At 33.5% G+C, this 14,561-nt stretch overlaps 2 protein-coding genes and 1 pseudogene across 4 annotated transcripts; all 3 read right to left on the reverse strand.

Moving 5' to 3' along the window:
* Positions 1-1,692: 1,692 nt before the first annotated feature.
* LOC111022582 (proton pump-interactor 1-like) lies at positions 1,693-4,520 on the reverse strand. Of its 2 annotated transcripts, XM_022299744.2 has the most exons (7): positions 4,333-4,520; positions 3,872-4,141; positions 3,378-3,569; positions 3,147-3,269; positions 2,851-3,045; positions 2,577-2,777; positions 1,693-2,064 (listed from the first exon to the last, which is right to left on the reverse strand). In XM_022299744.2, exons 2-7 carry the CDS (start codon positions 4,124-4,126, stop codon positions 1,726-1,728), a joined length of 1,305 nt encoding a protein of 434 aa, XP_022155436.1. In that variant the 5' UTR covers positions 4,127-4,141; positions 4,333-4,520; the 3' UTR covers positions 1,693-1,725. The 2 variants fall into 2 exon arrangements, with proteins under 2 accessions (XP_022155436.1, XP_022155437.1); XM_022299745.2 differs by lacking the exon at positions 4,333-4,520 and having other exon boundaries at positions 2,577-2,771.
* A 1,805-nt stretch (positions 4,521-6,325) lies between these two features.
* Positions 6,326-9,231, reverse strand: LOC111022580 (uncharacterized; annotated as a pseudogene). The gene is made up of 7 exons (XR_015792165.1): positions 9,034-9,231; positions 8,638-8,886; positions 8,253-8,429; positions 8,032-8,154; positions 7,736-7,909; positions 7,474-7,644; positions 6,326-6,873 (listed from the first exon to the last, which is right to left on the reverse strand). The product of XR_015792165.1 is annotated as an uncharacterized LOC111022580 (transcript).
* Positions 9,232-10,544: 1,313 nt separating this feature from the next.
* Positions 10,545-13,354, reverse strand: LOC111022559 (proton pump-interactor 1). Its single transcript, XM_088126576.1, has 9 exons — positions 12,983-13,354; positions 12,887-12,926; positions 12,527-12,769; positions 12,137-12,334; positions 11,905-12,027; positions 11,600-11,797; positions 11,328-11,528; positions 10,918-11,016; positions 10,545-10,833 (listed from the first exon to the last, which is right to left on the reverse strand). Exons 1-9 carry the CDS (start codon positions 13,072-13,074, stop codon positions 10,600-10,602), a joined length of 1,428 nt encoding a protein of 475 aa, XP_087982702.1. The 5' UTR covers positions 13,075-13,354; the 3' UTR covers positions 10,545-10,599.
* Between the last annotated feature and the right edge of the window lie 1,207 nt (positions 13,355-14,561).

A 14,561-nucleotide genomic window follows, 5' to 3' on the forward strand; every position in this document is an offset into this window, starting at 1 on the left:
TAAGTGTTACAAAAGTTAAAGTTTCCATTTTTTAAATTGACAAAAATATATACATAAAAATTAGGAAAATCTTTAATGGGAAGAAATAGTAAAAAAATTTTAGGACGAAGTTGCAGAATTTATCAGTGGATTAATAAATGTTGTACACTACCAGTTTTGGTGGATAGAATATTGCATTTAAGGTGTTGGTCTTAAAATTATAATATAAATTTTTTTGTTGGTTGGGATTGAGTGTTGTGGATCAAGCACCGCCCAATCGCACTCGGCCACATGTCGAATAATGTATGTTAAAACTAAGTAGCCAATGTGATGTCCTATTTCAAAATGAAAGGAGTAGAGTGCCTCAAAAATCATGTGGGAGACACTTGGAATGACAAAATTTTCAATAGGTTCGACTCGATTCGGATTCGAAATGACCTTTGGGTCGGGGGATGGGAGGAAATTTCTTTTCGACATTTTTTGGATGCAGTAGAGGAATAAATTTCCTTTTCTACTTTGACTTTGTCTGAAATGTTGACTATGAATTTCGTTGTGTGTTGTTTTCTTGAAAAGGGATGATTTCTCTTTTAGGCTAAATGATTGAACTTAGGTGAATTTCACATCATTTAAAAGTAAATTACTAATTTTGTTGTTTTTTATTAATAAATCAGAATTTAAAAGACTATTAATGAGCTTTTTATTTTCTTTTTGCAAACATCTAAAAAAAAGTTGTAAGGAAAAATATCAAATTTTATTTTCGACTTGATATGATATATTATTTTTTATTTTAAACTTTCAATTTCATTAAGTTGCACATTAAATTCATAGTGTTGTAATCTTCGTCTTAAACTTAAAAAATGTTAGCAATTTTTATCATTTAATAGATTTTCATTTGAAGAATAGATGAAAAAAATATTTTTACATGTCTCATAGATTATAAAACATATATTTAGTACGAAATTGACAGGGTAGGGCTAACTTTTTGTTGGAATTTGTACATTTTAGCGAATTTATTTAGTGCTCAATTTCGAGGGTTAATCAAACTCAATTTTGTACACAACTTGATTTTTTATTAAATTAGTGAGCTCTTTGAATATTATATATATTTTATTAAAATTAGTGGGTAAATAGACAGAAATTTGATAAAGGTAAAAGTAACAACACTTATGTTCGATTTGATGAAAAAAACTTGGCAAGTTAAGGTATTAAATATATTTAAAATTAAATTATTTAAACTAATTGATAAAAATACATATAAAGTATACAACTAGGTACGATTTTAACTCTATTGAAAACTAAATACAAGATTTTCTCCTAGTAAATTGAATTTCCAACCACGACCTCAATTCTCATTTTTCCAAGCCCGAATGTAGAGACATTAGAGAGAAATAGTAGATATAATTTACCATTAAGCTATGTCGATATTTGCCCTTTCATTTTCTAAAAACTTATTATTTTACATTGTCATTGGTTTTATTTTTAAGAAAAATGGAATGTTTTTCTTTTGGAAGGATAGGCTTCTAGACAAAAAACAAACAAAAAAAAAAATCTGAAGAGGCAAATTATATCACAGAAAAGTACTTTTATAGCTTTACAAATCACTTTACAATATGAACACTTTTGAACATGATCATCACACAGAAAACTAAAATACTTACGGAAATGGAAATATAAGAAACAAACGAATCAAAGCTGAAACTTGAAGCATATATGTGCAAAGAGAACAAACATTTTATTGAACTAGTTTCATCGAGACAAAAGTTCAGAGGGATCTTCAGCTTCTTTCATCAACCATTTCAATCTAGTTTTAGAAAGCGCCTCCGGTTTAATAACTTTTCGAGTGTTGTCGTCACCCTGTGGCTTCTGATTGGCGATCATCCTCCCGTCAATCTCGAGGTGTCGACTGTTTAGAGATGGGACGACTCTCTTTTCATAATCATCTCTGAAATCCTGGCTATTGTTCCATTTCTGCATAAACTTTTCAACCTGTTCTTGAGATGATTCATGAATTGCTGCGATGTCTTTCTTCTCAGCAAGTACTTTGATTTTCTTCATGAGAGACCGATATTGGTAGTAGCAAGCATTCTAAACAAGTAAAATACCACGGACAATATATTAATGCAACGAATATCATATTCAAAAAACATTTATAGATAATTACGTAATCAATGATCTAAACCAATGACAAACCTTGAAAATAGGCTACGTTGATGTAGTCTATCACTTATTTGTCTATCAATGATATAGTCTATGAAATGGACGTCTATTAATGACAATTGACCTAGTCTACCACTGATAGACGTTTCAAGACTATTTTAGTCCTTTTATGGGTGGTTCTTTTAATTCTTTTTTTCCGGTTACATTTGCAATTAATTGGATTTGTTTTGCAATATATGCCAGGGCCCCTACAAGAAATCAATGACAAAACATAAGCATTTCTTCTTTTTCGATCAAAATTTCTCATTTGTGCTCCCACTCCACAAACAAAGAGGTACAAAGCAAGATTTCTAAACTTGATGTAGCATGATTTGAGAGCAAATTTGAAGTAACTCAGCAATAGAAGTATTAAGAGTTTGCAAGTGACCAGTTATACATACCTCCTCTCCATACTGCTTTTTCAGTCTAAGAATGGTGTCGTATGCCTCATCCTTTTTGCGATTCGCGTCTTTGAAACGTTGCTGTAGAGAACATATATCCTTTTCTACCCTCTCTAACTCTTTCTTTACCTTCCTAATTTTGCCATTTACTTGCACTTGTTCTTCCCTTAGCCCGTCTAATCTTTTGTTTAGTACCTGCACCTTTTGACGTAAAAAATCAGTCTATAAATTACACAGTTCAATAAATCTCCTACGTTTTCCTTTTGGTTCTTACTTCTGCTTGAATGGCCTTTTTTGAGCCTAGCGAGTTCCATAATTTACCATTCACTACAGCATCAGCAATAGTTCTCTCCCTAGCAAGTTCATGTTGTTTTATGTCTTTGAGAATGGCCTTTTCACGAGCGAGATCATCATCGGTTTTCTTGTACCCCCAATAGTTGAAGCATAATTTCTGTTGCAGGCGCTGAATCTGTTCATACAAATCCAGGAATTTAAGAGATATGACAATTCATCCAAAAGATCACTAGATCCGATAACACAAGTAGAACAATGCTTAATGTTGAATATTACCGGAGCATGAAGTTCATCTATTGTCATGCCACCGTCCTTCCCTTGGCTTGCATTGACTTCCCTTAAGAGCTTTCTCTCATCAGCCATGTTTTTGCAGCCATGTACCATCAAGAAAGACAGTTTCTGCTAACACGTTCGTTAGTAATATCTTGTATAAGACAAAGAAGATTGGAAAACTCTAAAAAGTTGATACAAAATACAGAAGAAAGTTTAGAGTTTGAAGGACCATACTCGCTTATCGACTTCCCCTCCTGACAAGCACGTGTTAATCGGTTTCCCTTTATACGCATTGTTGGCAAAAGCCAGTTTGTCTAGTGATAGATGCAGGATATCCAATTTCTCTCTTTGCCATTTTAGGGTGAGTTCATTGGTTTCATAGTAACTTATCCTCCTCAATTTTGAGTCCACCTCATCGCGATCCATCTACAAATAAAACTTATTATATCCAATATGTTATATACCGTTAACTTAACTATAACTCAGTAGTTAAGATATCTTCTGCCCTTCTACGTTTGAAATCCTCATTTTGCATTTGTGATGTAATATTCTCGAAAAGAGAAGAAAAAATTGTTGTAAACCATCATCAATTCATCTAGGGAAACTGATTTGTCCAATGAAGGAAGAATCTATTACTCCATAATTGAAAGCTCACATGGGCTGGCGCCAAACCAGGAGAGTTGACTAAAATGTTCTAAAAAGAAAGATGATAGTTTCTTTTCACATACCATTCTTTCCCTTATCTTCGAGGCCATCACAACTTGATCTCGATTCAACTTGTCAATAGTCTCTTCAGCTTTCTTGATAATGGCATCTGTTTTTGGGTTCTCAACTGGCAAATGTTTGACAAAATAAAATTGTCGAACTCTAACAGGCATTTCATCGAACATTTGGTGCTCATCGTTAGAATCATCACCCGAAATTACTGGTCCTTCTTCCTCCACCATTTCCTTCTCTCTAAAGCCAGAATCTCCTTCTTCCATGGAGCTGTTCTTTCCCTAATGCGAAAAACAACATAGAACAAAGCGGAAAACATTCAAAAACACAGAAACAAAATGCACCCAGTTCTAAAATTAACATCAAATTCAAATTACTGCTGCAATATCAAAGCTTCATAACCACAGAGAATTTCAAATTACAGAAGACAGAATAAAAACAGAGTGGGGAAGAGAGAGGAGGTGATTGATACCTCAAAATGAACAATGGGAACTTCAAATTTGTACTGTGAATGATGGAAGCTTTACTTGGATTATATGGAACCATCCTTTGATCGGTTTATATAAGAATATGAAGAGAATTTGTTAGTTCTTCGATGAGCACTTGCTCCCCACGCCAAGTCTGTTATGGAAAATATTTTGTAAAAAGTCAACTGTTGGTTGGTTCAATATGAGCCCTTTGATCCAAATAAATATATAAAAGTTAACAAATGAGAGAGAATACTCTTTTGGTACTTGAGCTTTCGTCTACAGGTCATTTTGGTCGCTATGTTTTAAAATCGTGATGATCGTGCATTTTTGGTTGATGAGTTTTCAAAATAGGTTTAAATATGGTCGTTCAACTAACACCTCATTTAGTATCTCATAGTTAGACTGACGTGACATATTCAATCGCTAGATCTAATAAATGAGAAACTGAATCATAAACTTAATACATCCACGTGAAATATAACATTGTACTTTCATCCACACAATCACTCAAGTCACGTGGAAGATAAGATCATGTTAGTTTTCCACTCCCACGATGCCCCTTATAAAATGCAATTGTTAGCCCTATCACGATACTAGTAATAAGATCATGTTACACGATGCTTATATTTTAACATGTGTACATACTGGTATGTATAGATAACATTAATAAACATGACGTCTTATTATTGTTGACTTATCGAAGGGGATAACTTAACACGTTATATCGTTGTCTTTTCATATGGTATACATGTTAAGTATAAGCATCAGGTATACGATCACTGTGTTAAGGCTAACGATCGCGTTTTATAAGGGACATTGTGTAAGTGATCACATGTAAGACCAACATGATGCTATCTTCCAATAATAGGGCAGTTGTATTCCACGCAGACACATTAACGTATGATCACATTCCTCAATATTAGATCGCGTTACACGATGAGTCTAACGTCCAGCGATCACAAGGTGAATATTCATGTAACGAATGATATCTTCCAATTACTATTTTGAGTAGCGGTTAAAGAAGCAGGTAAGTTTTATTCATAATAAATGCATCATATATCACAGTATCTACTCAAACTAAACTCGTCCATAGCTCGTCATCTCAACCTTTTCATTTAATTGTCAAAGTTGCTTTAACAAGTACCAAAAAAGTGTAAAGCGCTCCATTGTCCCTTTTTTCTCTACAAGTACACGGGAACGAGCATGATAGTGTAAGATTTTAACTTTTATAATGACAAAATTACAAAACTTTGATCATCAAAACTATATTATAAGAACAAGAATTGTGAAGAAAATATGCCTCTAAAAAGACCATATATTTACTCTTTATCTTGGGAAAATTTTTAATATTGTTCTGTTCTTGAAGTTTTATAGACTTCAATATGTCATAACCAATTAATGTGAGCCACTCTGTTCATAATTATAATGCCTCCATAAAGCTAATTACAATAGGCAGTAGTGAGAGATTTACTGTTTCAATCCCAATTGAGAAAATATTTAATGAGAAGAAATAGTAAAAATCTAATGTTTATCAGTTCAATTGATAGCATTGCATTTAAAGTTTTGGGTCTTAAATAAAACGTTGCACATTTTGGGTCTTAAATGCTAAGAATAGCATTAAGCTGTGAGTGATTGAGATAATTCTATATGATTGTAATATTGGTAGCATAGTAGATTTTCTTTCCGTGAGTCGTGATTTAACTTCTCCGTTACTCTTTTTGTTTATTCTCACGGTAGAAGTGGGAGGTCATTTTCCAACCATATTGTGTATTGAATGCTCCATGATTGTAGCATCGTCTTAGCATTCACATTAAAACAGATTTCTTGAAACGAGCTACAAATTCACTAGCGTTAATGTCGTCATTTCATCAACCAAAAAGAAAACCTCGAGAATGTGCAAAGGAACTAACATTTTTATTACACATTAGTTTTATAAGTACGGAAGTCTACAGGGTTGGTTCTGTAGTTCTTAATATTGAGAGAGAAATGAGAAAGTGGGAAAGTGTAAGTTTCATTCAATGATGTTATATATTTATACACACTCTTAAGTCTAAAAATAGACTCAACTAATTTCACATAACAGGCAACTACTCCACTAGCCATAAGAATAGCATCCTACCTAGTTGACTTGACTATAACAAAAAATAACCCTAACAACTTCCTAGAAACTAGGATTTCTAGGACTTGACTAGACAAATTCAAAAACTAAAAGAATCAAACTTGCAATTTTAGTTAACTTACAGTTCAGCATCTTTCGTCAAACATTTCAATCTAGTTTTAGAGAGCACCTCTGACTTATCTTTTCGAGTGTCTTTTTTGTAATCGTTCTTGAATCTCAGCAACTGTTTCACTGTTGTATGAACTTTTCACCTGTTTGTCAGGGAAAGAGATCAATTTTCCAAATATGAGAATCTCAGTTGCAATAGCATGTGCAAGCTAATGAACAAACTATAGTTGAGATAATTCTTCAACAGCTGCAATATCTTTCTTATTCAGTACTTCAACTTTCTTCATGAGGGAACAGTATCAGTAGTAGAAAGCATCTGTAACACGTAAAATACCACAAGCAATATATCAGTGCAACAGAGAATGCTTGAAGGAAATCGACAACCAATTATACAATTAAACGTCGAGCAACAGTGGAAATAGGTAGAATTTTTGTGTCTATCATAGATATAAGATATCCAATGACACAACAAACACAATTCAACCTGTTATAAGCATCCATAAATCAGAATTATTTCAATCAAAATTTCTCATTTATGCACAGATTGTTAACGAAGTGGTACAAATCCACATGATAAACCCCCAATTTGGAAGGTTTATTCTAAAAACGCTCAAAGGCTTCCCACCAAATCTCTCAAACCTAAAGGCATTTGGTTGTGTAGGCTATGTACATGTGAAACAAGGAAAAACATAACCAATCTGAAGAAATAGTTGTTTGGAGAGAATAGGGAACTCTTGAATTCTCCCTTCACTTGTAATTTCCTCTCCAAATATAAATAATAGAATCAAGATTCTATTACCACACTTGATTCTATTACCACACTTGTAAACTTCATGTAGCATGTTTTGAGTGCAAAATTGAAGTAATTGAGCAAATAAAAGTAATTAGATTTTGGAAGTGACCAAGTTTCATGTACCTCCTTTCCACACTGCTTCTTCAGTCTTAGAATGGTGTTGTATGCCTCACTCTTTTTGCGATTTGTATCTTTTAAGCGTTTCTCTAGAGAACTTATGTTCTTTTCTACCTTCCTAATTTTGGCCATTGCTTTCACTCTTTGCTCATTTGAACTGGTGTTGAGCGCCTGCAACTTTTGATGTCCAAAAACATGGCACAATTTTTAATTATAAGTTAGTTATATAGTTCAATGAATTTCCTACAGTTTATTGTTTGGCTCTTACTTCTGCTTGAATGGCCTTTTTCAAGCCCAAGGAGTTCCAAAATTTTCCATTCACAACAGCATCAGCAATGGCTCTCTCCCTAGCAATTTCATGTTGTTTTATGTCCTTGAGAATGGCTTGTTTACGAGCAACATCATCATCGGACTTTTGTATTAGTTGTTGCAGGCACTGAATCTGTCCATATAATCCAAAAACTTAAGATCAGATGATGATGATTCATCAATTACTAAAGATCACAGGATTTGAAACCAGAAGTAGAATTGAATGTTCTATTAATGCTTAATGTTGAATATTACAGGAGCATGGAGTTCATCTACTGTCATGCAACCATCCTTCTCTTGGCTTGCATTGACTTCCCTTAATAGCTTTCTCTCATCAGCCATGTCTTTACAGCCATGTACCATCAAGAAAGATAGTTTCTGCTCATACGTCGGCAAATATCAGATGAAGAAGATCGAGAAACTCTAAATAGTCGCAATGAAATTGTGAAGAAAGTTTAGAGTTCGAACAACCATACTTGCTTATCAACTTCCCCTCCTGACAAGCACGAGTTAACCGGTTCCCCTTTATATGCATTGTTTGCAAAAGTCAGTTTATCTAGTGATAGATGCAGGATATTCAATCTCTATCTGTTCCATAAGGTGATTTCATTGTCATTGCAGTACTTTACCCAGCTCAATTCCGTGCGATGCTTCTACAAACAACATCAAATTACACGTTTAGACCCTGAACTTTGAGCTTTGTGTCTAGTATAATAGGTTCTTGAACTTGTAATTTATCACTGTGTCCAACCAATGGAAGTTCTAATTCTCCATTACTGAAAGCTCACATGGCCTAGTGCCAAACGAGGAGAGTTGACAAAAATGTTATAAAAAGAAAGACCATGGCTTCTTTTCACAAACCATTCTTTCCCTTAACTTCCGAGCAATCAGAATTCGCTCTCGATTCGTCTTTTCAATCTTCTCTTCAGCCTTCTTGATCATGGCATCTCTATTTGGGTTCTCAAGTGGCAACAAAAAGGGTGGGATTCGAACAGGCATTTCATCGAACACCTGGTGTTCATCATCAGAATAATCAACTTCTAGCCCTTCCTCCACCACTTTTTTCTCTCTAAAGTGACAACCTCCTTTTCCCATGGCGCTGTTCTTTGTCTAAAATTAAGATCAGATTCATAATCATTCGGGAGTAAATTTCAACTAATTCACATCACTGTTGCAATATCAAAGCTTCATAACTAAAGAAAATTCAAATTACAGAAGAAAAAACAGAGTGATGAAGGGACAGAATGGATTTGATACCTCAAAATTAAAACAATGGGTACTTCAAATTCGGGCTGTGAAAGGGAGAGGATGGTAGATATATTCAGATTATATTGGAACGGAATCATTCTAAGAATGTAAAGTAAATCTGTTTTGCTCTTATCTGACTACTTGCTCCCCACGTAAGTTTGAATATATAAATCAAATTCAAAGGAAATGAGTCACTTTTGCAGGTCAACCTTTTGTTCCATTTGTTGTAAAAATAAATAAATAAAAGGAAAATGAAAAAAGGGAGAAGGTAAAAGAACAATTTTAACTTTGAGGTGGGTATTATAAAATTTATTGATTTTAGATATCCTAAACTTTATTTTTTTCGTAATTGAAAATGAAAACGAAGGAAAGCTCCTCGAGTAAATTGCTTTTAAGGGTTAAATCAATCATTAATTTTTTTAGGTCTGACATTAATCCTCTCATACCTATTCAGTGGTGTATTTGAGATGTATTTTTTCGAGCTCTTCAAACAGATATTATATGGACTGGATTAAAAGAGTTCGTCGTCCTAAAATTAAGATTCATTTCTTGATGTGGCTTGTTCTCCGAGCTTTTGCTCATCCCTTGTTGATCAAAGACTTGATGTGGCTCGTCCCTCGTAAGCTATAAAACTTATTGGAGGCTAACACTCTCAAAAGGAATCCTTATTTCTTATTAATTTCACAACAGTGAGTGAATTTTGAATGATAACTTTTTTCCCCTTTTTTCTCAATAAAGTTATTAAAATTCTAAATTTTTAATGATTTCATTTTGAAGGCACCTTTTATTAGGTTTAAAAAAATTATATTAACTATTTTTTGTTTCTCCTTGGAGAACAGATTATATATATATATATATATATATATATATATCCTTTGATAACTTTACCAAAACTAAAAAATTTAAAACTAAAAAAAAGGGAAAAAAAACAATTCTAATGTCATTCACTAAATTCTATCAATTTCATACCAAACATACGTTCTATAATTCGCAAATATAATAATACTTTTTTTAACGATTCTTTAAATGAAAACTCATAAAAGTTGCAACAATTTTCATGTTTTAAGTAAATATTGCATTACTTGTCTAAGTTTAAGGTGTATTTTGTTGAAATTGAATGTTTAGGGTAAATATCGATTCTTTAAAAAAATATTAACCATAAACAATAATATATGAAATATAAAAATATGTTTTAGAAGAAAAAAAATTATTTACTATTTTTAAATATATAAAACATAATATAAGGAATATATAAATTGCTTTGTTATTCTTATCTAAGATGCTGGGTCCACGGTCCTTTTAATCAGGCTGATCCAAAAAGCATCTACCAAGTCTAAGGAGAGTTGCATGGGATATTCAAATTTTGTTTTTTATTTTTTTAAAATAAAGCTATTGAAATATATCTAGTTATTTGTTTTTCGGAAAAAAAAAAAGTTATTCTCTTACGTTGTTATTGGTTTGGCTTTTCTTTTGAAATCATAGGCTTCCGAAAAAAGAAAAATTCTAAGGTACAGATCATCTCATAGACAAATACATCTTTTGCAGAGAGAACAAACATTTATTGTATTAGTTTCATCAAGACACAAGTTCAAAGGGATCTTCAGCATCTTTCATCGACCATTTCAATCTAGTTTTCGAAAGCGCCTCCAGTTTAATAACTTTTCGAGTGTCGTCGTCCCGTGGCTTCTGATTGGTGATCATCCTCCCGTCGATGTCGAGGTGTCGACTGTTTAGAGATGAGATGACTCTCTTTTTGTAATCATTTCTGAAATCTTGACAATTTTTCCATTTCTGCATAAAATTTTCCACCTGTTTGTAGGGGGAAAAATTAGCCTTCAGAAGTTCCCAAAATCCTAATTGCAATAGCCAAATGGGCAATTCTATTAGATCAACCTGTTCTTGAGCTAATTCTTGAACTGCTGCAATGTCTTTCTTCTTAGCAAGAACTTCGACTTTCTCCATGAAGGAATGGTGTTGGTAATAGCAAGCATTCTAACGCATAAAATACCAAAAACAATATATCAATACGATGGATCTCTAGTTCAAGAAAAGCCAACGAATAATTATGTAATTAACGATATAATGATCGAAACAAATGAACCAACATTGAAAATAGGAAGAATCTCGGTGTCTCTCATCGATATAAGATATCAATGACACAACATATGCATCTCTTCCTTTTGAGACCAGAACTTCTCATTGATGCACATGCTCTGTAAGTAAAGTGATACAAACCCAGATTTCTAAACTTGGTTGGCAATAAAATAATTAAGAGTTTGTAAGTGACTAGTTATCATATATACCTCCTCTCCATACTGCTTCTTCAGCTTAAGAATGGTGTTGTATGCCGCGGCGTTTTTGCGATTTGTATCATTCAAGCATTTTTGTAGAGAACTTATATCCTTTTCTACCTTCTTTAGTTCTTTCTTTACCTTCTTAATTTTGGCATTTACTCTTATCTGATCTTCCCTCAGCTCATCTGAATTGTAGTCGAGTTCCTGAAGCTGGTAATTTACAGAAATATTGTGTTGTTAACAGTTCAGTAAATCTTCTACATTTTCTGTATCGCTCTTACCTCTGCTTGTATGGCTTCTTGTGAGCCCAAGGAGTTCCACAATTTTCCATTCACAACAGCATTAGCAATAGCAATCTCCCTAGCAATTTTATGTTGTTTTATGTCTTTGAGAATTGCTTTTTCACGAGCAATGTAGTCGTTGGAGGTTTTCTCGTACTGCCAATAATTGAAGCACATTTGCTCTCGCAGTTGCTGAATCTGTTCGCACAAACCCAAAAACTCAAAGAGATATGATCATTCATCCACAGGATACGAAATCAAAAGTAGAACTAAATGTTCAATTCATGCTTCATATTGAATTTTACAGGAGCATGGAGTTCTTCTACTGTTGTGCCACCATCCTTCCCTTGGCTTGCGCTTATCTTCCTTAATAGTTTTCTCTCATCAGCCATATTTTTACGGCCATGTTCCATCAAGAAAGACAGTCTCTGCTCACACATCGATAAATACGTACATTGCATAAGACGATGAAGATTGAGAAACTATAGAAAGTCACAATAAAACACACTAGAAAGTTTAGAGTTCAATCAACCATACTTGCTTATCAAGTTCCCCTCCCGACAAGCACGAGTTTGTCGATTTCTCTTTATATGCATTGTTTGCAAAAGTCAGTTTGTCTAGTGATAGATGCAGGATATCCCATCTCTCTCTGTGCCATTCCAGGTTGAGTTCACCGTTATCATATTCATAGTACTTTAATCTGCACAATTTCGAGCTCACATCATCGCTATCCATCTACATACAAAATTTTGTAGAACTCAACGTGTTATGATACCATCATCACCTCATCTAGGAAAACTGAATTGTCAAATCAAATGAATGAAAATACTAATCCTCCATTATTGAAAGCTCACATGGCCTAAAGACAAACCAGGAGAGTTGACTAAAATGTTCCAAAAAGAAAGACTATGGTTTCTTGTCATATACCACTCTTCTCCTTATCTTCTGGGTTATCAGAACTTGATCTCGATTCGTCTTTTCAATCGTCTCTTCAGCCTTCTTGATCATGGCATCTGTATTTGGGTTCTCAAGTGGCAAAAGTTTGACAAAATAAAACTGTCGAGCTCTAACAGGCATTTCATCGAACACTTGGTGTTCGTCATCAGAATCCTCCACCACTTCCTTCTCTTCAAAGTCACAATTTCCATCTTCCATGGCGTTGATATTTTCCTAATGCAAAACACAACATAGAACAAAGCAGAAACCACTCAAGAACACTGAAACAAAACGCACCCAGTTCTAAACCTACCATCAATAGTTCTTCATGTTATTTTGGGTGTAAATTACAACTAATGCACAATACTGTTGCAATATCAAAGCTCCATAACTAAATAAAATTCAAATTACGGAAGAAAAACAGAATGAGGAAGAGAGAGAGAAGGCTTTTGGTACCTCAAAATCAAAACAATGGTTACTTCAAATTGGTGCTGTGAATGGTAGAAGATGATAGCTTTACTCGGATTATGTGGAACCATCCTTTGATTTGTTAATATAAGAAAATGGAGTTTGTGGAGTTTGTATGAACAATTAAGATATACCAAAATTAAAGTCAACTGTTTGTGGAGTTTTATTTGAAATGGATATTTGCCCTGGTCAATATTTGGGATTTGTTCTTGTCACCAGATAGAATATTTGTTAAATTTACTGATTTTAGGTTATAAATTCATGTCTAAATATTATTTTTGTTGTAATTTCAACTTTGATTCATCCATGTATTATCTAAACGTCTATTGAGAGGTGTTCATACCTCGAGCTACTGAGATGATTAGAAAAAAGATATTCTAAAACAATTAGACTGTGTTTACTTACCAGAATTGTAAAGTTGGTTCAACTGTAAATTATTTTATTGATCTAACTGGATTGAGAATAGTTCATATATTACGTAACGAACAATTCTATACGAAGAACATCTAAAGAAACATAACAAAAAATAAATAAAAAGAGTAAAATAAAGTTGACAGAGGCTTAAATATTTAAAAAAGATTTGTGTGAATGAAATAACTTCTTCAAGAAGTTTTCAAGGTTCCTTTGGAGAATGGCAAAATGTTAGGTGATTGGTATCATCCATCTCTTTAGTCTTTAGGATGACTTTATATGACATTTCCACCTCTTTTTTTAGTTGTGGTTCTTTAGAAGATCTATCTCGTGTTTGGTACTGTACGCTTCCACTCAGTAAGAACTTCAAATCATTCTATTAAAGTTCATCATCTTTATCATAAATGCCTTGTCTTGAAATGACTTAGCCCAGTAGAGAAATCACAATCCATTGGGCCTTTCGATTCAGATTGTTGGGTAAATATACATTGTATATGTAAATTGAATAACACTAACAAACAATTTATAACGTAACTGGATGCAAACAATACAGATACTGACAACTTGGTGAACCCCAAAACTTGATAAATATAGTCAAGACACACTTCAATATTCTGACCTGAAGACAATTATTCGCTCTGCACAATTGCTAGCAGACTACATCGATCGTCTCAACAAGATACAACGATTAACTCCAGTAGAACAACAACCTCAAAATACTCGAATCTGGCATAACTTTTTTAACACAAACAAGAACAAATGAAAAGAGAATTCTTTGAGAGCAGGAGAAACTCAAATGAGAATACTTGATATTTCAAATGAGAAAAACTACAACTATATATAGTTGTACAATTACGTAATAGATAAAACTTCCCTCCCGAAGATTCAGGAGGGAACTCCTCCTGAATTCCTGTGTGAGACGAGTAGACCATGTAGGAATTATGCAAAATTTAAAAAAAAAAAAAAAACACTTGTCTATATATTACTAGACCATGCAGGAATTCAGGACAAGCTCCTTCGAGAATCTTTTTTTTCTTAGGTAACTCCTCACAAATGAATTTTATAATTTTACACATATATAATGTTCTTGATTCAACACACTTTCACTTTAGTGTCCGAGTTGATACTCTTATTTTCTCCCAAACCA

This window comes from Momordica charantia (assembly GCF_013281855.1).
Source record: "Momordica charantia cultivar OHB3-1 chromosome 7 unlocalized genomic scaffold, Mcharantia_2.0 BLBB01000007.1, whole genome shotgun sequence".
Classification (NCBI taxonomy): Eukaryota; Viridiplantae; Streptophyta; class Magnoliopsida; order Cucurbitales; family Cucurbitaceae; genus Momordica; species Momordica charantia.

What these genes read in the sequence shown, in the direction of transcription:
- LOC111022559 (XM_088126576.1), bottom strand. Translation starts at nt 13,074, where the DNA reads ATGGTTCCACATAATCCGAGTAAAGCTATCATCTTCTACCATTCACAG. An exon ending in GAGGGGAACTTGATAAGCAA is followed by an intron (nt 12,028 to 12,136) that starts GTATGGTTGATT and finishes ATGTGTGAGCAG; the next exon opens with AGACTGTCTTTCTTGATGGA. An exon ending in TAGAAGAACTCCATGCTCCT is followed by an intron (nt 11,798 to 11,904) that starts GTAAAATTCAAT and finishes TTGTGCGAACAG; the next exon opens with ATTCAGCAACTGCGAGAGCA.
- LOC111022582 (XM_022299744.2), bottom strand. Translation starts at nt 4,126, where the DNA reads ATGGAAGAAGGAGATTCTGGCTTTAGAGAGAAGGAAATGGTGGAGGAA. An exon ending in AAAAGGCCATTCAAGCAGAA is followed by an intron (nt 2,778 to 2,850) that starts GTAAGAACCAAA and finishes TTACGTCAAAAG; the next exon opens with GTGCAGGTACTAAACAAAAG. An exon ending in AAAAGCAGTATGGAGAGGAG is followed by an intron (nt 2,065 to 2,576) that starts GTATGTATAACT and finishes TTACTTGTTTAG; the next exon opens with AATGCTTGCTACTACCAATA.